The sequence below is a fragment of the Protopterus annectens genome, chromosome 9.part0, assembly GCF_019279795.1.
Source record: "Protopterus annectens isolate FY-2018-M chromosome 9.part0, PAN1.0, whole genome shotgun sequence".
NCBI lineage: Eukaryota > Metazoa > Chordata > Ceratodontiformes > Protopteridae > Protopterus > Protopterus annectens.
Genome location: NC_056743.1, coordinates 898,318,514 through 898,341,585, shown reverse-complemented (window position 1 = coordinate 898,341,585; position 23,072 = coordinate 898,318,514). Strand labels below are relative to the sequence as shown.

General features: G+C 41.9%; 1 protein-coding gene across 1 annotated transcript in view; it reads left to right on the top strand.

Moving 5' to 3' along the window:
• LRP1 (LDL receptor related protein 1) overlaps nt 1-23,072 on the top strand; it is a 2,772,300-nt gene that overhangs the window by 1,532,425 nt on the left and 1,216,803 nt on the right. The window contains exon 33 of the mRNA XM_044083629.1: nt 9,345-9,485. Coding sequence (XP_043939564.1) covers nt 9,345-9,485 — 141 coding nt within the window. The remainder of the gene's footprint in view (nt 1-9,344; nt 9,486-23,072) is intronic.

The window sequence follows — 23,072 nt, the reverse complement described above, 5'->3', positions numbered from 1 at the left end:
TGTAGATGTTCGAGTGTATTCACTGTTGCAGTCCTGGTTTCCCTCCCTTCAGCCCCATGGCTTTCTATATCCTTTCTACCTATCCTCTTTATGGCCATCTTTTATGGCAGGGGTGTTTACTTTTTACTGGAGGTGTTCCACACCAAGTAATAGCTTCCTATTTTGTGAACTCTTGACATCTGGGGCAAGAAAAACTGATGTAATGGCGTCGGCTGCATGTTTTATATCCCTGACGACCTGATGTCATGGAATAGGCAACAGCAGCCGACGCAGAAATCCTAAGACTCTGGTATTCGGGCTGACTGAGGGTTACCTGCAGGCAGATAACCCAAGTGTGATGATTGCAACAGTGAATACACTCTAACATCTACATTTATGGTAAGTGTACACAACTGTACATTCTGAGGAAGGTACGTGCAGATGTCATTTTTATGGCTCACGTACCCTACGGCCAACATCAGACATCCCACATACCTTGCAGTGACTAAAGCTTTTGTATACTGGCTGGATGTTTGGGTCGCTAGGCAGAGGCTAACCCAAAGGTTATGAATTCAAAGTGCAGAATATAGTAGATCATGTCTGGGTCTCCGATCATAATGATATTGTGTGTTTGAGCTATGGATGTAACAAAATTTACCTCAAGAAGAACCTTGACGTCCATATTGAGAGCACATAACTGCAGATTTATGGTCAGAAAGATCCAGTCGTAATTTTTTGTGGTGCATGGACCTCTACCTACTCCCATGTACTACAGACGTTAGAGAAAAAAAGAGTTGGAACACTGTGTGTTCTAAAGCTTTGAAAGGTGTAGCACACTTATGACTATTTCACAAAGAACCATCACCATGGAAGAGTGGTGGCAAATGAAGACATCTTTTTAAAAGCTGCTAAAATGCTTCATTCTAACTGAAGTGTTTAAATAACCCTCACTCTGTTAAGCACTTTAATCTGGAGGAAGTGTTTAGCAGCTTCCTACTGCTTTACTGTGGTCCCCCTGACTGTTTTTAATGCTCTAAAATGAGACTACTGCGTAACAAAAGCGTCTTGATGTCAGAAAAGTACTTAAGAAGTGAAGTCGCAATGTCCCGTAAAGTACATAATATTAGTGGCAGCATTTTTCATGTTATGTGAGATGCTACTTGTTGCACAGTGTTTGATTTACATGGTAATGTCTGTTGTGAAGTTTATATACAAGAAAATAAGTGAGTAAATAAGTGAGTAATGAAAATAATAATGACAAAACGTAGAGAAAGAAGAATTGTGGTGTAGTGAGTTCATTTCCAGTCACTTTACATATTGTACAAAATGTTAGGTTTTCAGTCTTAAAAGAAGTTAAAATTTTAAGGGTGAAAGATGTGAAAGGAAGTTTATTTAATGCATTTCTTTATGTAATGAAACTTTGTACTTGTATCCCTGTAAGACTGAAAGTTGGAAATTTATTTGTAAAAAAATTCCTTAAAGCAAAACTTCTCTCTCTCAATTGACTGGTAGTATACAACAAAAATGGTGGTTTATAAAAGGAATGGTGGTATACTTGGAAAACTGTTTTTCCCACTTTGCATATCCTAAGGTTTCAGGATTTATCTTTAATTAACTTGTATTACAAAGCAGCAGTCAAATAACTTTTAAATATGTAGATGTACTACTTGAAAAAGTGTCTAGCTGTCATTGCCAAATGTCTTGTTTTTGAAGTCCTGAAACTAAACTGTTGATCTGAAGTAGTTAACTTCATTTTACTGCAACCTGTGGGTATTTGGATCCATATCGGATCCGAGCCAGCAACTTTTCAAGCATCTGCTCTGAGCTCCTAGCTCCTCCCCCTTACCCATAACCCATCACCATCTCCTACCTTCCCCCAGATCTCGTTTGCCACTTCATGCATCAGCATTGTGATCTCTGTAGCTCCAAGTCTTGGGTTATTGGTAAGTGCCTTTTTTGGTCATTTTTTTCTCCAGATAGTGAGTGTGTGTTGTCATTTAGTTCCCTTTCCTCCCCCAATCGCTTGTTCGTCGGTTTTAAAAAAAAAAAAAAAAAAAAAGTTTGTTGTAAAGTAGTCTAGTGCAGGCCCTCCCCTACCTCTTAGGTGTGAGTGTTTAGTGTGTCAGTCTTAAGTAGGTTGGCTGTGTCTGTTTGTAGTACGACTGATCAGCCAAAACCTACCTTTAAGAAATGCACAGAGTGTGGCCATAAGCTTTCATCGGCTGATGGTCACACTCTGTGTGTTGTTTTGCCTGGGTGTTCCCCATCTATCTGTACAGTGCAGTGTGTGCACCAGATTTAACCCCAGGGCCTGGAAAGAAAGGAAGGCCAAACTTGTTGCAAAAGGCCTTATACCGGTTTCCTCTCTAGACTCATCGACTGGCTCCTCCAGCAGCTGCTCAGCCTCCCCCTCAGGCTGGGACTCATCCTCCCACTAGACCTGTTGAAGGGGAGGCCAATGAAAAAGACAGGAAGAAAGGCAAGGACAGAGACAAGAGGGGGGATAGGCCCCGTAAACAGTATCCAGAGCAGGAGCCCTTCCCTAGCCCGCCTTCCAAAGTGTCGGGATCTACGTCTCCTCGGCTCCACTCCCCGAATTTCTCCCCAGAGTCGATGGAGCACTTGGATCCGAGGCCTTCATCTGGGTCGTTGCAACGACCAGCCAGATCTGAGTTGGTCACCTCCTCACGCTCGACTCGGAGTCTATGGGAATTGGATATGGACAGGATTATAAGATTTATTCAGACCCAAATCCAGATGGGAGTCTTGCCAGGATCCTATCCCTCTGGAGGGGGACCTCCATGCCCTTTTTTCATCCAATTTCTCCTTCCCGGATCTGGCCTGTGGTTTTGGGGTTTATGGATCCGAGGATCTTCAGAGCTGGTGGATCGGTGCCAATGGTTCCTCCAACCTCGTGCTGAGGACGGGGAGTCAGATCCGAGGGAATGGAGGTGTCTTCAGCTCCAACTTTGTTGGATCTGAGCCATTCCTTCGGAGCTCCGGTTACTCCTGCCTCGGCCCCGATCCTCACGGCGGACCTGGGGAGAGCTTCGTCCTTGTTGAGTGCTAAGGAGGTACGCTCTCCATCGGCGTACGACATGGTGGAGAGGGTTATCTCCCAAGGATTGAGACCCCAGCCTATTTTCTTGGATTCCACCCTTTGGAGACATCATGGAGATCCTCCGCCAGAGGGGAGGTTGGTCAGCCCCAAAACCTTTTAAGGATGAGTCGGTGTTCACTGGCCCATCTACGTCCTGGGTGTCCCCTCCTGTGGATCCCTTGGTGGATCTTTACACCACGCGGGCATGGAAGGAGCCTGACACCATAGAGCCAATACCAGAATGCCCGGACAGAATTCTCTCTCCACCCTCAGACAGACAGGCCTGGCATAAAGGATCCCCTGTGGATGCTATGGTGGTTGCAGCAGCCACCAAGAGAGAACTGGCATAAGAGATTTCCTCAGCCCACCCTCTGGACAAGGAGTCCAGGGCAATGGATCGATTTGGGAAGCAAGTATATTCTTCAGTGATGTTTTCCATCCGAGCGCTGAACTATTTGGCAGACGTTATACGACTGCAGCGAGACCTAGTCACGGAGTTAGCTGGGTCACCCCCAGAGTCTTTGTCGCCGGAGGATAAGCGTCTGTTGTCCGCGAAGTTGTCAACTCTGAAATCAGTATCGGGCACGTCTATGCGCCTCCTTTCCCATGCTACGGAAGGAGAAGCTAGGGCGGCTGGGAATGGCGTGGCTATGAGGCGACACGCTTGGCTCAGATTGTGTCAGTTCGCAGACCCCTTCAAGGCATCTTTCACAGATGCTTCCTTTGATGGTTCTTCTCTTTTTGGGAAGACCTTACGTGACATCCTTGTCCAGAGCGAAAAGGATGGGAAGACTTTGTCTGCCATCGGAGTCTGCTTCTCTAGCCCTCAAAGATCCTTTTCTAGGGATCAGAGAGGGCAAAAGAAGATGTGGTTCCAAAAATCACAGTTTTCCCGGGACTCTCAGGACAACTTGTCCCCTAGAGGCAGAGGGGGACAGGACAGATGCCGCCCCAGAGGCAAAGAGGGGCCGAGGAACTTTGGGTTTAGGGAGACCTTCTCAGACAGGCCCCCACCTAGCAGCCCTAAGGGGATTGCCCGATTGTCCTACTCTGGAGACAGTATAGGGAAGATCATCATTGCACCCAACGGCTTGGGGGTCCATAACTGCAGATTGTTGGGTGCTTCAAATAATATCCAGAGGCTACATCATCCCATTTGTTACCTCACCCGTCCAACCAACGCGCCTCCTAAAGGTCCCAACCGCTCAAAGGTTGGTGGCAGCGGTAGAGATTTCCAAGCTGCTTCGCAAACGAGCTATCAAGCCTGTCCCCCCAGATCAGTCCGGATCAGGCGTTTACTCTAGGTTCTTTTTAGTGCCAAAAAATGACGGGGGACCTCAGGTCCATCTTGGACCTGTCAACATTGAACCTGGCTGTTGCCAAGCAGAAATTCCAGACAGTCACCCTACAGTCCATTCTACCTTATCTTCGAGAATGCGACTGGATGTGCTCGATAGACCTCCAGGACGCTTACTACCACATCAAGATTCGCAGAAGCTCCAGGAGATTCCTTCGCTTCCAGCTAGGAGCCAATCATTTCCAGTTCAGAGGCAGAGTTTTACCCTTCGGTCTCAACACAGCCCCCAGGGTGTTTACCAAGGTAATGGCAGTCGTAGCGGCTCACCTGAGGCTTCAGGGAATTCAGGTATTCCCTTACCTAGGCGATTGTCTCCTCGCTACTTCCACCAAGTGTCTTCTTTACATAGCCAGAGACTCCTTCCTTCATCTTGCAGACCGGCTAGGGATCACTGTCAATATTTCCAAGTTCCTCTTGGACCCGGTGCAGATCTTGGACTTTATCGGGGCACGGCTGGAATCCCTTCAATTGAAAGTCTTCCTAACTCCAGATGGGGTCCAGAGCCTACGGGCCCGTATATCAGTGGTTCTTGGCCCAGGCTACCAAAGGCAGGTGACATTCTTCGAGTCCGAGGCTCTATGGCTGTAGCAAACTCGATCCTCCCCTGTGTGTGTCTTCACATGCGTATTCTTCAGTGGACTCTGGCCATACAGTGGTCTTGGCTAGATCTCCCCATGGAATATCCAATTCAAATCAGCAAAGCTTGCAGGGCGTCACTTCCCTGGTGGCTCCAGTCACCAGAGATCTTAGCGAGACGCCCATTTGTTTCACCCACAGCCCAAGCCACAGTGACCATAGACGCCTCCCTGCTTGGGTGGGGGGCATTATCTGGAGAGGACGGGTCAAGGCACATGGTCCCAGATCGAGACCAGATTGCATATCAATGTTCTGGAGATGAGAGCAGTGCTTTTAGCATTGCAAGCCTTCCACACTGTTCTTCCTCCGGGGACTATTGCAATTCAGTCAGACAACATGTCGATTGTCTGGTACATCAACAAACAGGGAGGAACCAGATCTTACCCTCTGTTTTGCGAGGCCATGTGAGTGCGGGTGCGGGTGATCTCCACCAGTTCATTTTCTGATTGCAATGCACATCCCGGCACACTCCAACATTTTAGCGGACAGATTGAGTCGGGCGATTCTAATGCCATATGAGTGGTCTCTGAAACAATCAATAGCGGAGGAGATCTTCCTTCCGTGGGGTCAGCCTTGCTGCAGTCGCTCTGATCCTCTCACCAGGGGATCACCCTAGAGACGCTCTAGTCCATGCTTGGCCTCCCGGGTTACTGTATGCTTATCCCCTGTTACCTCTCATTCCAAAGTTTCTTCAGAAAGCCTTCCGACTGGGGTACAAAGTGATCCTCATTGCCCTGTTGTGGCCTCATCAGGTGTGGTTCCCCTTCCTCTGGTCTCATGTTCTAGCTCCTCCTTGAATTCTGGATCCTTGCCCAGATCTAATCTCTCATCCCTCGGGCACTTGTCACCCAACCTGGACAGCCTCAAGCCGATGGCTTGGTTGTTCCAGTTCCCTTGATTGCCAGGACTCCCGGTCTTTCATTTTCAGTAAAAACTATTTTGGTGGTGTTCCATAAGGCCTCCACTAGGAAGATTTACCACAGTAAATGGAAACAATTCTCTATTTGGGCTTCTCAGGGGAACCTGGATCCCTTTACAGCCCCTGTTCCTGTAGTGCTGGATTTCTTAGCCAATATTTTTCAACAAGGGGCTAGTTCCTCCACGGTGAAAGTGCAACTGGCAGCTATCTCGAATTTCCGTGTCAGTGAAAACATGAATGCCCTGGCCTCTTCTAGAATGTGTAAGGCTTTTCTTAAAGACACCTTTCTTTTACGTCCCCCAATTAAGGACTCATTTCCTCCTTGGGACCTTACCTTGGTTCTGCAGGCTTTAGTTGCTCCCCCCTTTGAACCTGCAGCATCAGTAGATTTGAAGTTCTTATCCTGGAAGACAGCCTACCTAGTGGCCATTACGTCAGCTAGGAATGTTTCTGAGATTCAGGCATTGTCTGCCGTGCCCCCTTACCTGATCTTCCATAAGGACAGGGTTTCTCTCCGCACGAACCCTTCCTTCATATCAAAAGTAGCTTCTGAATCAAACATTAATCAAACAAGTAACCTGCCTGTTTTTTTTCCAAATTTTTAGAACAAGGGTAAATATAAGCTCCATTTGCTAGATGTTCATAGACAGCTTTGTTTTTATTTACGTAGAACAAAACCCTTCCTTAAGTCTGACCAGTTATTTGTGTCCTTTTCTAAACCTTTTCTGCGCAAAGCCTTCTCCAAGGTTTCCTTAGCTAGATGGATTACAGAATGTATTTTGCAAATTTATAAAGACAAAGGTCTGTGTCCCCTCCTGGTCCTGTTAAAGCTCATTCTACCAGATCTGTGGTGACTTCTGCTGCCTTTTGGTCTAGGGTTCCTCTGGATGATATTTGTGTGGCAGCAACCTGGGCAAGGTCACATGCCTTCATTTCTCATTATAAATTGGATTTAATCTGCAGAGGGAGAGTATCCTTCGGCTCTGCAGTGCTCAGGAAATCCTTCCATGAGGGCCTCCCAGGAGTTTGAGTAGCTAGGGACTCTGTCCCACAGGTTGCAGATAAAATGAAGTTAACTACTTCAGATAAAGAAGTTATGTAATCACCATAACGTTCCATCTGAGTAGTTAAACTTCATTTTTCTGCAACCATCCCACCCTCCTTCCCCCGAACCTGTTCAGGGCTTGTTATAAAGTTGAGTTGCTGATTGGTTGAGTAGTGGCAAACTCGATCTTAGGAAAGGTAGGAGATGGTGATGGGTTATGGGTAAGCAGGAGGAGCTTGGAGCTCGAAGCAGATGCTTGAAAAGTTGCCGACTCTGATTCGATATGGATCCGAATTCCCACAGGTTGCAGAAAAATGAAGTGTAACTACTCAGATGGAACATTATGGTGAGTACATAACTTCTTATTTTGTACTTTGGGCTGTAAAAGTCTTCATTGCTGTATCAAAAACTCTTCTGTGAGACATGCCTGCTTTCCTTATCAGAAGAGATTTACCATCTGTAGTATTAGCAGACCTGTTCCCATGAGTAGTTTTCTCTCAGGAAGTGATAGACCCATGTAAGACAATAATCTGAAGTAGTCTGCGCCACCTCCTTCTGAAGTTAGTTTGGCAGCTTCCACTTATCATTTTGCCTGATGTGGCCTTAGCCCAGGATATGCTAGTGAAACATTTCATCTCTCTCCACCCATTTGGACTTATCTTCCCTCCTCATCTTTGTTACAGAGAAGCTATATTTCCGTCCTTTAAAATTGTAGCCTCTGTCAAGTTTGCATCATAGATGCTATTTCTCCTTGAAGTAGGTTAATTTGCCAGGACACTTAGAGCTTCAGTTTTTGGTCTTAACAGAACCTTACCTTTTTTTCCAAATAGGCAAGGTGGCCCTTTAGAAGAGCAGTTGGTTATTACCCAAAGTGGTCTTGGAAATACCATCAACTAGTCCATCTTTCACTAATCTTTTAAAGTATATAAAGATTTGGAGTGGAGTGAAGGATGTTGCATGCTCTGGAGGCATGACTGAAGCTTAGGTAGTGGCTTTCATGAGTTAGAGCCTGAGGAGTTGGAGGATGAATCTCTGGAACAAAGAAATAGAAGGTGGAGCGTGTCTTTTGGTTCTAGTCATGGTAACCATCTGACCCCTTTGACCCATTCATTCCATTTTCCCACCTGTTATAACACTCCGAATCACACATTTTGTGGGGAATATCCCTTTTCCAGGGAAAATGCTTTGTTGCTTTTATTATTTTTTTTTAATTTGTTGGTAATGAGTTTTATTTTACAAGCATTAGTGATAAAGTTTGTTGACATTTGACAACTGTATATAACTGTCAACAAGTTTTGTGTGTGTGTGTGTCTGCCTAATGGCCCTCCCTTTTATAGGGTTGAACTGCGGGCTGTGGGATGCTGGCCTTCATGCATAATCACAAGTGACTTCTAAATGCATGCTTATGTTGTTTGCTTCTATTGACATTCTGCCAGGAGAATCCTTAATTTAAAGGACATGTTAGTGTGTTCCTCCAGTCTCCACCCAGCATCTGTAATAATTCCCTTTGTAATACCACCCCCAAAGATGGGTGGGTGTGCTATGTTTGATTGCTCACTCCCACCTCCCATCTTCAGACCCACCCCCCCATTCAGACACAAGTTGCAGATTCCTTGGTCATAATTCCATTGGCTTGCATCTTAGAGATATCCATGATGGACCTATTTTGAAATGTGGCCTTGTCAGACTTGCAGTGTGTATAATTTTCTGTAATCACAAACACGAAAAAAAGCTATTCAATGCTGCATGTCACCATTGCACTAATGAAGCTTGTAACTCCCTGTCGCCTTTTAAGAGTGTCTCTTTTGCAGACACTGTGCGTTAGCCATGTTATTCTTCATCTGCATGTTTGTCAAGCTTTTTGCTTATTGAAATGTGTATAACATCCAGGAAATGTTCTGGCATCACTAAGTCGTATGTGCCTGTGATTCTGTGGTGAAGACTGGAGTTTCTCATTCTGTTTCTACTACAGGTTGTATTTTAATGAAGTAGCTTACATACTTAGTGAAGTAGCTTACATCTCTACAGTTTTCCTTCACTGAAACTAAAGAAGCTGTGCCAAACATCACTGTTCTTTTGAGTTGTATACATTTGCTAGTCAGAGTTATCCATATTATTGTTATGGCTACTGCAAGAAAAGTCTTTCTTTTTTCTCTCCAATAGGCAGAAGTGTTCTGTATACTGAGTTAGTAAAATAATAATCCTTAGCTTTATTAAACATCTTGCAGCAAGAGCTGAATGTAGTAATTTGCATCTTGCCTTATAATTGATTATTCTTGCTTTTTATTTGTTTTGAAAACTCTTTCAGGTGATAAGCTCTGGTGGGCAGATCAGGCATCTGAGCAAATAGGCATGTGCAATAAGAAGGATGGGACCGATATTCGAGTACTTCGCAGCAACACGACCTTGGTAATGCATATGAAGGTCTATGATGAAAAAATACACCAAGGTGAGTTTTTCTTCCCAGTGTGGTGGTAGTATGAATATTGAGTTTTTCATACATCATCATTTCCTGCTAAAGAGGATCTTTGTTTGGAAAGTACATGTCAACTGAAAGAGCAGTCTTCAAAATGACCCTTATTACAAACCTTTTAAACAAGATAAAAGACGTTTATAGACCATTGTGGACTCAGATATTCGTGTAAGTTGCCTGCCAAATCAAATTGTTTGTACCTGTGAATTTTTTTAACGTTTTTAGACATGATCTGAGTTACGTAGACAAAGCTGAATATATATTGTAAAATTGGTCATTTTACAGTAGTCAGTTAGGCAACCTTTTTGTAGGGGGGAAGCTGTAGTACGTATAAAAAGCTTCCCGAGACAATTGGGGAACTTGGAGACTGCACTCAGTAACTGCAGTTTGTGCAGAGGACTAAGGCTGTTACCTGTGCTTCCTGTAGAACAGTGTTTGATTCCCTCAGGCCTTATTTGCCTTATGTATAGCATTAAGCGAGTCAATTAACCAAACATTGCACTAAAGTAACCTCTGTAAAGGTATGTTTTGTCTAGTGGGCCTAGCTGGCTTAACCAATGGGTATTATTATTATTATTTTTGTTATTATTTTTATTATGTCAGAATTAGTGATAAGGTCCTTGATCTATGAGGCATGCACCTTTATGATTGAGCCGCTGTGCCATATTCTTTCTGCATACAATAGAAATAACAGCTGGTAAATGGTGACATTTCTGACCTGAGTGTCATGTTAGGCACATGTTGTCAGATTTACAGATGTAGCTTTCTGCTTGTCAGGAATCCTGAAACTATAGCCTTAGTTTTGTTAAATTTCACTGTATGCTACAACAATCAGTAAATGTAAATATTACAGAGGATATCTTCATTGTCAGCAGAGAATTAGTACACTGAAAAAAATAACTAGATCATTGTGTCAGCTAGATCAGTCAGCAAGGCCATTAAAGTTTCAGTTATGCTATTGATACTAAAGTTTAATGTTAATCTGCTTCGTTCTAATTGGAGTCTCTAGAAATGTGGTACCCATTTCAGAAGGTTGTTCAACCTAGCTGATTTAAATTTGGAGAAGCCATGTCAAATACTGGTATCAGGCAGTTGGTCAGGATCCATACCCCTTACAGTATTTATTTATTTGACATTTATTATATGACAATAAATAAAATGAGTAAATAAATCAGGTTGTTGGCCAGGGTCCATACCACTTAAAGTATAGTCAGTGAAGTTTTTTTTTTTTACTTAACTCAGTAAAATGCTTTCCCATTATTTCTCCCAAAATTGAGAGCTCAGACTTAACCCATAGCTCATAGTGTTAGATCTCCACATATAGAAGCTAGAACCACTATTCCATGTTTACAGACAACAGGTGCTATGGCATTAGTGACAGACAGAAGTGATGTTCACTACAGTGAATACCATTGCAGTAGCATAAGCTGTTTGGGTCTTACTCCCTGCACTGGTCAGCTTCACATGGCTGTGGTCTCCCTCTGGGCACTCTGTTCACCAGGAGAGCTATGCTGTGTCCCATATAAAAGGCAGTTGGGGTGCCAAAAATCTTCAGAGCATGTTTGCCACTGAAGTGAGCACTTCTTTCAACAGTTGCTGTGATTTGTCAGTTGGCATGTGATCTTTCAAGAGCTGGGCAGATGATTCCCCTTTGGGGAAAGCTTTCCTATTTTAAATAGATTTTGTGAGGGAATGTTTTTTCTGTTAGGAAGTTAATCTTTTGCTAAGAAACAAAATCATATTCTGTGTATTTTGAAGTGAGTTGTAATGCTAGTACTAGTGTAAACATTTTGTGAGAAGAGAAGTATTTTTCTCAGATTTTTAAGTTTTTTGTTTGGGACAGGATGTTGTGCTTATGTGAGGACTGTCAGTGATTTACTTACCTCTCTGTGTGGAAGATTTTTAGTCCGTATATCTCTAGTTAATCACTGTATATTAATCAGATCAGACAATTAGTAGTAGAAGTAGCGAAGTTAAACTCGTCTTAAGTCAAAACAAAAAATAATAGAAAATATATAATTGTGCAGCATTACTAAGTATTCGAAAGTAAACCAAGCAAGGCAGGCAGTCTGTTTCCAGTCGAAAATCCTTTAAAGTACACAGACCGGAGATTACTTGTGATTTACTTACCTCAGAACCATTTGTTCTCTGCTGTTCACATTGCTGATTAAGATTCTGCTTTCTGCATTTCAGACTTTGTTCCTAGCTTATTGATGGAGCAGCAGTTGGTATTTGCGGTTGTACCTTCCCTGGTGCATAAAAAGAAAAAAAAATGTGAGGATTCCTTAAGAATCAGACTGGCTACTAGTTTGCCTTGGACACTGGGGGGGGACTCTGCTGTGGCTGTTTGGTGTTCCTCAGACCTACCCATATTTTTTCCTCAGTCCACTTGGTGTAGCCTTCCAAGCCACCAAAGTCAGGGGGGATACCCACATCCTTTGTGGCTGTAGGGATGCCCTTGGTTGATGAGAGAGAGAGAGAGAGAGAGAGACTGTTGACTTTGTTGAGTGAAAGGGCAGGTGAAGTGGCTTCATTTGGCTGGGGCAGGGGTTGTGGATGCTGGGGTTCAGTGTGCCTAATGGTCAGGCTTTTTACCGTGTGTGTGTGCTTAGTGAGAAAAACCTCCAGTCCTTTATTCTGCTTCTATGGACAGGGCAGATTTGTTGGGATTTGCCAAGAAACTGATTACTCCTTTTGCTATGTCTTCAGAGTCTTCAGGCAAGAAAAAAGACCTCCTTGTTTTGAAGGGGACTTTCTTCCCAGTCTGAGCATTCTGATTCTCAGGAAAGTATAGTTTCAGACTCCCGTGATGAATGCATTTTTTTCACTGATTCTAACATAAAAAGAGTGCTTCAGTGGGACCAGAATGATAATCCTGTGGCACAGAAAAAGTATTGTGATCTAGAACAGCTATAGATGCTTAAAGCTGCATGCTTCCCTCCTATATTGCCTGCTTTAGGGTGTCTTTTTCTCACTTCATTTAGTCTCTCTTACTGTCAGCCTGTTGCTCCTAAGAGGTCCGGCAGGTTATACAGGGTGCCTCAGAACTCAAAAGCACCTGTTTTCCAATCCTGAAGCAGACCCAGAAATCTTTTTTTAAGTCTGCTGCTGTTAAACAAGTATGGGAAAGCAATGTATTCTTCTAGCACTTTATATTTCAGGATTTTGAATTGCCAAGCTCGTATGTTAAAAGTTTTTGCTTGTTGTTTTTTGAAGACGTGCAGAAGTTAATGGTTAACCTTCTTTCTTTCTGAGGTAAAAAACATGAAATGAGTCTGTGACAGCTGTCGGTATATTTTAAAATGTGCTTATTATTTTGCTGATTCTTCCTGCAGGGTGCCTGCCTCTAGATCAATTTTGAGTAGACTTTCTTAGCCTTGTTCTCAAAATATTCCTGATTGTTAAATCTGAAATTTAAAATTCTCCCTTTGATAGAGACTGTGTGTGGCCATTCTGCTGCTGAGGTGCTTAAATGAGATGAAAGTGGAAAACTGATTCAACTCTGATCTTTCAGACTTACTTTTTTTTAGCGCAAATAGTTTTCCCTCCACCTCAGCTCCCTTTACCAGTAAATGGTTAAAACATCTGGGAGCCAGTAATCAAGGTTTTGAAAAAACAGTGGAAAGGAGGCAGAAAAAAAATAGATTTTTCTAGTTGGTGCCACTCAAACAATAAGGACCCTTTTGTGTCCAGGATGCCTCTGGTTCTTATTTGTGTGACATACTGTACAATGATTTGTCATACTCTTCTGTCAAGTTGCATTTATCAACCATTTATGCTCATCTGCTCTTATATTCCCCCTTTCTAACAAGCCTCAAGTTTAACAGTTTTTGAAAGAGATCTTGCTTGCTTGCCCACTTAGGAAACTGATGGCTTCTCCTTAGGATCTCTGTTTTTTTGCTTGAGAAGCTTACTCTGTCCCCATTTGAACTTGATTACTAGGATATTTTCAGGTTCTTAATGTGGATGACTGTTTTGCTAATTGCTCTAACATCAGCTAGGTGAATATCTGAGTTGCAAGCACTTATGGCAAGTCAGCCTTACCTTATTTTTCACAAGGACAGGGTTTCTTTAAGAACAAATCCAATCTTTATGCCTAACATTGTGTCAGAGTTTAGTTTAAGCCAGGCTGTTAGTCTCCCAGTCTTCTTTCCTGATCCAAAGAACAAGGAAGGAAAGATTCAGCAAGGGGATTGGTATCTTCTGTGTTTTTTTTGGAAAAGGTTAAACTATAGAAGTGCTCTAGAGGTAACTCTGTATATTAAAATAAAAACGAACAGCAGAAACATTCACTAATTTAATCAATAAAAACAAGTACAAAAAGCAACATTTTCGGGTTTCCTCTTCACTGCTTGCATCTTACATAGGTACATAGATAAATTAATACTAGGCTAATTGTCCTTGTGGGCCATTTTAAGCCTAGTCAATTACTCCATGTGAGAATCAAACCCTGCACCTTGTGTCTGCAAGGTAAACACCTTAACCATTCTGTCACCCCCCCCTTCTTCATCAGTGCATAACAGATATTCATCTAAAACCATTTTAAATACAGACATATGACACAGCCAACCAATCATATTGAAAATTTGATTAAACAATTATGCAAATTAGGTGAATCAGTGTAAAATAGGGCGGCCACTTGAGTCTGCATGTCCTCCCTGTGGTTTGCGTGGGTTTCCCTCGGGTGCTCGGTTCTCCCCCCATCCAAAGACATGCTGCAGGTGGATTAGGTGTGGCGTGTGAGTGTACTTTCTGTGGAAGGTTAGGCGCGCCGGCAACAGCGAACCGTAAAACTCCACTGCACATTCATCAATGTGCGCCGGACAAGGTGATCCGCGTGGGCGACCTAAGGAAAAAAAAAAGAAAGAAGAAGAAGGTGAATCAGTGTAAAATCATTTGTTTCTTTTGTAAAACTGGTTTTAAACTCAGTGCCCCACTCAACCCTGGGGGCTTATCTGCATTCAATTCCAGTATCCATGCAAATTCAGCATTTTCTAACTTAACATCTCCACCCCTTATACTCTTCTATACCACTTTTCTAACCCTAAATTTAAATCTGTGTGCAATATCTTTATCCAATATATATGTTTGAATAGAGCATTTGTTTCTACTTTCCTTCTAATTTTAGATCTATGCTCTGTATTTATTTATTTATTTATTTATTTATTTATTTATTTGCAGTTGGTTTACCAGGATAGTCCATTGGGCCAAGATGAACCCATTTTCAATGGAGTCCTGGGGAGAAAAGCTCCATAAACAAGGTTACAAAAGGTTTTAGATTACAATATTTACAATAATTACACCATTAGAGCATACAATTTCTGGTAGAAGCAAACTGGTGATAAACATTAGAGATGATACAGACTAAAAAAAAGTAAGCAATTCCAATGTGAACTGAGAAGCAGATCTATCTTTAAGTAGCTTGCGATTTTTTTTTTTTTTTTTTTAAGGAAAGCAGAGGTAAGGAAGTTCCAGTGGAGGAGAAAGAGAGAAAATCAGTGTAGATCAAGAAGGATGGGTGCAGGAGCATTCCCACTGGGATAGTAGATATGAAGGATGGGTGCAAGAGCGTTCTCACTGGGATAGGGAGGGTGCAAGAGCATTCCCACTGGGAAAGTAGATGAGAGTGAAGAGATTTTTTGAATGTAAGGTGGTTGAAGGTGGTGCGAATGGCAGGAGGTAGGGAGTTCGATACGTGCTAGACTGAAGGACAGGAGATTTTTCCCTGGGGGACGATTAGGTTTGTACAATTCAATTAGATTTTGGTTACTGGATCTAAGTATTCTGTTGGGCAGGTGCAATTTAAAGGCTGAGGAGAGGGACGGACAGAGACTGGGTTTGCAAATGAGTTTGTGAGCAAGAGTAAGTTGAGAATAGATGAGTTGATTGGGTAATTCTAGCCATTTTAGTTTATGGAGTGAAGAACAGTGGTGGGTAGAAGTCTTATGGCTAGTGGCAAATTTAGCAATTTTGTTATAGCAAGAGGAAAGTTGTGTTTTAAGGGAAGATTGGATGTTAGGAGTGGGGCTCCATAGAGAAGAGAGGGGTTGAGGAAAGGGGTAGAGAGACTGATTTTAGTGGAGGGGTAAGGTAGAGATTGTGTCGGTAGAGCATGCCTAGTTTTTGATGGGTTTTTTTATGTTTAGTTGAATGTGGGAGTTGAATTTAAGATGACTATCAATTTGAACCCCCGAGTAACTTAGCTTCTGACACCAATTCCAAGGATGTGTTGTTGTGGCTGGTGATTAGAAGGGAATTAGTGTTGATAGAGATGTGGTTAGAGGGGTTAAATATCATTAGTTTGGTTTTAGAGGCATTAAGTGCAAGTTGATTTTATTTCATCCATAGTTCAGTGATGGGGAATGCATCTTGTGTAAGCTTTTGTAGTACTGGGATGGATGTGGCAGAACAGATGATAGTTGAATCATCTGCATATTGGATAACATTAGAGAATGGGATAGAATTGTGGAAGTCGTTTATGAATATATTAAATAGGAGAGGACCCAGTATGGATCCTTGGGGAACTCCAATTGGGGTTTTAAGGAATAAGGACGTGGCCTTTTTCCATTTTACTGCTCGATATCTATTGGATAAATAACTAGAGAACCAGTTCAGCAAGGATGGAGATAAATTAAGCTGAGACAGTTTAGTAAGAAGTAGTTTGTGAGAGAGAGTGTCAAAGGCCTTTGAGAGATCAAGTAGGAGGTTAGGGACAGTATGACCAGAGTCCCGAGCTTTATTTTCCGTTTCTAAGAAAGAGAGGAGGGCAGACATAGTGCTATGGCCGGGTCTAAAACCATGCTGAGTTGGAGTAAGCAGATGATTATCTAGGAGGTAAGGTAGGAGCTGTAGATGGATACACTTTTCTCGTAGTTTAGAGATAGGAGACAAGATGGCTATGGGGCGGACGTTTGTAATATTGTTATTATTGCCACCTTTATGTAAAGGTATAATGAAAGCCTTTTTCTAAATTTGGGGTACTGTGCTTTCTTGGGTAGAGCGGTTGATAAGTATGCTAATGGGGTAGGTGATGGCTTCTGCAGCTGTGCTGAGGAAGTATGAAGGAATATTATCTGGGGCATTGGAGCATGGCTTCAGTTTCTGGAGGAGTTTTTTTATAGTAGATATAGGAATGGGTTTTAGTGAGAGAGGTGAGGGAAGAGGAGATAGGGTATTAGAGGGTGATGGTAAGGTAGAGGGAGTAGGAGAAGAGATGGAAGTGGAGGGAAAAGTGTTAGTAGAAGAGAGTGTGGGAGAAGTGGAGGATGGAGTGGTGTTGGAGAATGAAGATGTTAGTTTGGAGATGGAAGTTATGAAAAAGGAGTTGAATTGTGTAGCCAAGTCTGTCAGGAGCAGTTGGGTCAGGACTAGGGTTGACTGTTTTGCCAGGAGAGATGAGGGTAGAGATTCCTTTCCAGAATTTCTGAGGGTTTGTTTTATTACTATTTTGGAGTTTGGAGAAATAGTTTTGTCGATCAGAGGTAATGAGCTTTTTTACTTTGTTTCTAAGTGTTTTGAATTCAGTATGGGTAAGGGGAGATTTATTTTTCTGGTAAAGTGCCCAGACTTTGTCGCTGTGTCTCATAGCTATTAATGTGTTTTTGGTTAGCCAGGGGGTGTTTTTTTGTTTAATTCTTTTGGACCTTAAAGGAGCATGGTAGTCTAGGAGGTTTAAGAAGGTTGAGTTGAAGTGAGTGACAGCATCGTCTAGGGGTAAAGTTTTTAGAACATTCCAGTTAATTGCTTTTAGAGAGTCAGTGAAAGCTGTTGGTTTGAAGTTTTTTTGGTTACAGGTAGTGATGTAATTATGTGTTCTCTGCAAAGGTGTAGGGAGTCGGTAAGCAAAGGTGGGCAGGTGATCACTTAGGGAGTCTGGAAGTGTACCGCTAGCAGAAAAATAGTGAGGGTGAGAGACTAAAATCCAGTCTAGAATGCTACCAATAGAGAGAGTTTTTGAGGGGTGGGTTATGGAGTTAATTAGCTGGGAGAAGTTATAAAGGTTAATATTAAGTGGGTTTGTTGAAGACTGAATGGAAGACCAATTGATATTTGTATCTCCCAATATTATTATTTTGTTGCTAATATTTGTAGAGAGCCAGAAGAGGATATTCTCGAGTTTAGTAATATTGTCACCAGGCTATACATATGTGCTTGTGTTTATTCATTTGAAAGTTTGTTAGGAGTAATTCAGCATTATTGAAGTTGGGAATAGGCTTGTTATAAGGGGTGACTGACAGGGAGGTTGAATATAATAGAGCTACCCCCCTCCTTTTTTGTGGGATCTATCTTTTCTGATGATTGAGTAGATTGGAGGTGTTATTTCATGGTCTTTTATGTGGGACTTTAGCCATGTTTCAGAGATAGATAGAATGTCGGGTTTATTGTGTATGAGCCAGGCATGGAGGTTTGGGACTTTGTTTACTATGCTTTGGGAGTTTAGAGAGGTGAATAGTATTGACTTATCTATAGTGGAAGAATTTGAGGGGCGGGGATTGGGGTGTACGTCTCCTGATAATAGAGTAGTTATTACATGTAGGATTATATTGGTAAGGTATTTGGACTGCTTAGAGTCTGGGTTGTGCTGTAATGCATTGATATAGTCTTTGTTAGCTACTATGGTGGTTGAACGTTTATGAGGAGTTATGGGTTTGTAAGAAAAGAATAGTTGGTTTTCTAGAGGATAAAGATGGGGAGATATTATGCTGTGAGGTTTTAAAGGAGGTGAGTTAAGATGAAAGGTTATGTGGAAGGCTTGAGTGTGGTTAATATATGTGGGCTGAGCGAGGTAGTAAATATAGACTATGTTGAGGAGAAGTAGTAGTAGTGTGGAGGAGGTTAAGGGCTTTAGGAACATTATAAAGTTGGCTGTTTAAAGAGGAAAGAGAAGCAAAAGGTAGTTACTATGTTGTTGGTTAGTATAGCTTTTAGGAGTAGGAGGGTTTTATGTACAGGAAGTAGGTTGGCCTCTGGTTAATTGTGGGGAGTGTTGTATGGACTAATGGTTGATATGGGTGGGGTTAGGTAGTGGGTGTGGGTTGAGCAGTGGAGGCTAACTGGTTGGGTACGATTTACTAGGGGATGAGTGATGGATGTTGTGGGTGGGATAAGGGAGTGGCAACTGATAGAGGTTTGGGGAGTAATTGGCTAGATTCTGTAGTGGGTGTGGTTAGGTAGGTATAAGTGTAGAGCCAAGGAAGGCAGGATGAGAGTGAGAACCTATCAGTGGACTATTAAATGGTGAAGGTAAGTACAAGGGGTAAGGCATTTAATAGGATGGTGTTGCTTAAGATATTAAAAAAGGGGAAAGAGAAAAGAGATCAAGAGAATTAGAACATGTATAGTATACTAGACGGTAAAGGTGAAAGATGTGAGAAACAAGAATAGTGGGAAGAGGTAGCCACCTAGAGGACAAATGCTGAAATGCACCTGAGATTCCAGCAAGGTAGATCCCTAAACTGAAATATAGTGAAGAGGAGAAGGGACTTAAAAAAAAAAAAAAAAAAAAACAGTGGTCTAGAAAGGAGCTAATTGGGGGGCTCGGAGTTGGTCAGGGTTTGGCTGCTGAGGTTTCCTGGCAAGGGAGCATACAGAGTCTAGCAGGGCTTTGGATATCTTTATTAGTACAGAGGTTTAGCCGTGTTTGTACATACTTTCTTAATTCCTTCAGTGACAACTTAGGTCTATTCACATACAAGGGATGTGGTAGTAGAACTTGTTCTAGTTTAGATTGGGTCTAGGCATCCAGGCAAGGTGTAGTAGCAAGAAGGTATTGCAGGGCTAGAAGGCTGGAGAAGAGGAGAGAATATAGGGAGAGAGAATGCACTTTAATAGGCAGTACAGAAAACACATTGGCTCACAATAGCATACACTAGTCAATGTAACAAGTAACATTAATATTCCAAGCAGTATGTGCTACACAGTTTTTAAAGAAATGAGAAAAAGCAGTCTATGCAACTAAATTGCACTTTAGTAAGCAGTACAGAAGCACATTGATCCACAGGTATAGCATACAAGTATAGTATATACTAATGCATATAAGAGTTATGACTCACTAATGATTCAGAGCAACGTGCTATACAATAAACGTTCAAAGTTAAAACTAACACTCGCTTCTACTAAGACGGCCATACAATATGGGCTCTAGGTATTATTTCAGAGAACTGTTTACTTATACAGCAGTAGATAAGCCAGTTGAGCAGGATAAAAGTGGAAAAATCTCTTCAGAACACCTGCAGAGGTTGGCGTCTCCAGTTAAATTTGCCCAGCACACTCAGCGAGCTAACAATTAGGTGGCTTTGGCTATGTTCCCTTTAGGCCAACTCAACCTTATCATTTAGCATTCATTCCTATAATCTTACTTAGGAATACTATACATTACTGTTTTCTTCCTTTTGTGTTAAATATATATTATGCAGGCTTAAAGGGGGTGTGTATGTGATAAGCGCTTAACGCTTAGCCAGCACACACACAGGGATTGGCGCCAAAAGTAATTCTTGACCAGCACGCCAAAAATTCATATAATACGTCCTTTAGCTTTAAAAATATGTTATGCAGGCTTAAAGGTAGTGTTTGTGTTAAGCGCTTAATGCTTAGCAGCACACATACAGGGATTGGCGTCAATAAGTGTTTTTGACTAGCACACCAGTCATTCATAAAATACTACCTTTCGCATTAAGTATGTGTTGTGGCAGGCATTAGTGGCTGTATATATGATCGCTTAACACTTAGCCAGCACACATACAGGGATTGGCGCCAATAAGTATTCTTCATCAGCACGCCAATAATTCATTAAATATAGGTCTATGGATAGAAAGCATTTCAACGCTTAAACCTAGGCGTATTTGCTGAAATCGCCAGCACTCACATAAAATATAAGCACTACTAGTAAGTAACACGCTCTTTTAGTTTTCTAGAGCATTTTCCTGCTATGTACATTGTAGTTCAGTCAGCATAAGTGTTGAAGCTATATTTTGTTTCATTGACAAGGATGTATGAAACAAGTATCAGTAATTATGTCTTTACAGCAGCTATATCCAAGACAGGGATAGGTATCCTTTAGTTTGTGTATAGAAATGAGAGAAATCTTAAGAGCAGGTTATGTTACAAGGAACTGATGACAATGGGGGAGCGGAACATGAGTTCTAGAAAGGGTTCCTATCCCTGTCTTGGATGGAACTGCTGTAAAGACATAATTACTGATACTTGTTTTATACATCCTGTCAATGAAAGAAAATATAACTTTAACACTTATGCTGACTGAACTACAATGTACATTGCAGGAAAATGCTCTAGAAAACTAAAAGAGCTTGTTACAGAGCATAGATCTGAAATTAGAAGGAAAATAGAAACAAATGCTCTGTTCAAACATATATTGGATAAGGTTATTGCACATAGATTTAAATCTAGGGTTAGAAAAGTGGTATAGAAGAGTATAAGGGGTGGAGATGTTAATAATAAGCTAGAAAATGCTGAATTTGCATGATACTGGAATTAAATACAGATAAGCCCCCAGGGTGAATGGGGCACTGAGTTTAAAACCAGTTTTACAAAAGAAACAAATGATTTTACACTGATTCACCTAATTTGCATAATTGTTTAATCAATGTTTCAATATGATTGGTTGGCTGTGTCATATGTTTGTATTTAAAATGTTTTTAGATGAATATTTGTTATTCACTTTTGAAGGGGAAACCCAAAAGCTTTGCTTTTTGTACTTGTTTTTATTGATTAAATTAGTGAACGTTTTTGCTGTTTGTTTTTATTTTAATTTTGTTAGTATTGAACACAGTTAGCTGCAGTATTTCCTTTTTGATTTTAATTTCACTCTGTATATTACAAAGCACTGCAAGCCGGATTCCTTTTCCAGGTCCAGAACAGGCTTTGTAGGAGCATTCTTCAGGGGCTAGTGGAAACTCAATTAGCTTAGGTTTAGGCTTCTGCAACAGAGATCCATGTATTTAACATAGTACAGTTGTGTAAATAAACTTAAGAATATGTTAATGGATTGCTGTTGCAGTAGCCATCCCTTCCTCCTGCCCCTTTTTTTCTGATTCAGTTTGCATTGCCAGGGTGGGTGTTTCACCCTCTTGTGTATAATTAGGGGTCACTTTGTTTCCGAACACAAGTTTTCAGGGCTGTTCCATTTTTCCTAGACAGAAAATGCTCTGAAGACTTTTGGCACTCTGCCTGCCTTTTATAAGGAGCAACCCACTTGCTTCTGACTGTTGGAGGACATGGAAGACAGCCAAGGGATAAGACCCAAATAGCTGAGGGTACAACAACATTGATCTATTAGAACATTCTTTGTTTTGGTAAGTTTACTTTCACAGCTGTATTTTGTTGTCTAGCTTCATGGGATGAAAGCTAAATTCCTGAGTACAACCCAATTGATCTAAATTAGAGTAGTGACTTGGACGCTGGATGAGCTGGGTGGGAAAGAATGCAAGTGAGTGGGTAATATCAGCTGACCCATCTTGGAGGGAGGGAGTGGTAGATGTTCATCATTCAGCCGTGCAAGCCTGATGACTGGCCTGAATAGCCAAGATCTTTATCCTCCCCTTCCATGCCTGGCAGACTCCCTCCCCTACCATAGTCATGGTGCCAGTGGTGCGAAAAGACTTTGGCCGCTAAAATCTTCAGATCTTTCTCATCACAATTCAATGAGCATCTCTAGTACTCAAGATGCTTTATCAGTCCATTGTGTTGTCCAGAAGCCATAGGTTGCTGGAAGGTACCTTTCTGGGGATTTTTCTTATCTTTATTGTACAGTATTTTGTCTATATTACATCATGGATGTCAAGGACTAAAGTTAGCAGTTGTATTGGGATCAGGAATACCTCATCAGGACTTCCATAGCTCATGCCTTTTTTGCCTTGTCCCAGAAAATGTCCCCATTGCACTTTTTTAAACCAATGGACCTTTCAAAAATATCTTTCTCAGAAAACCCACATCTGATCTTGGTGTATGATGTCTGTTTTTCCTCTGAGTACCCTAGAAAGAAGAAACAAATGAAGAAGTACCAGGAGAAGAGATTGTATGAGGCCGTAAACATGACTTTGGAGTCTGATAAGACCACAGGCTTCGGTGTACCTGTGCCAGTGAGGGAACTTTGTAAACCCCCCCCCCCATATTCAGCACCTTTTTCAGCCAAGGCATCTGGTGCAACCCCTCTAGAGATGGGAAAAGTTGCATCTGGCTTGTCCTTGTGAGTCGAGACTGCTATTCTGTTGGTTGGACCTGTGATCACTTCACTGATCTCTGCGGCTGATGCATGCATTATTTTTAGCAGTGGTAAGGGTGATATTCCCATATCTTTTGTACAGGAGGGAAGTTGAGGGAGGCCATTTCAAGATTGCAGAACCCTGCCTACACTTCTGGGGATCTCTTAGGCAAACCACACATTCCAACACAGGCCCGAAACACCTTCAGATTGGCCTAGGATTTTATGAAATTCATAAAGTTTAGCAGACAGGCTCTGAAGAACCCTAATTGTTAAGGGCACCCTCAGTCAAAAGTAAAAGGTAACCCTTTTCCCCCGAGGAATCGGATGCATTGATTTAGAGG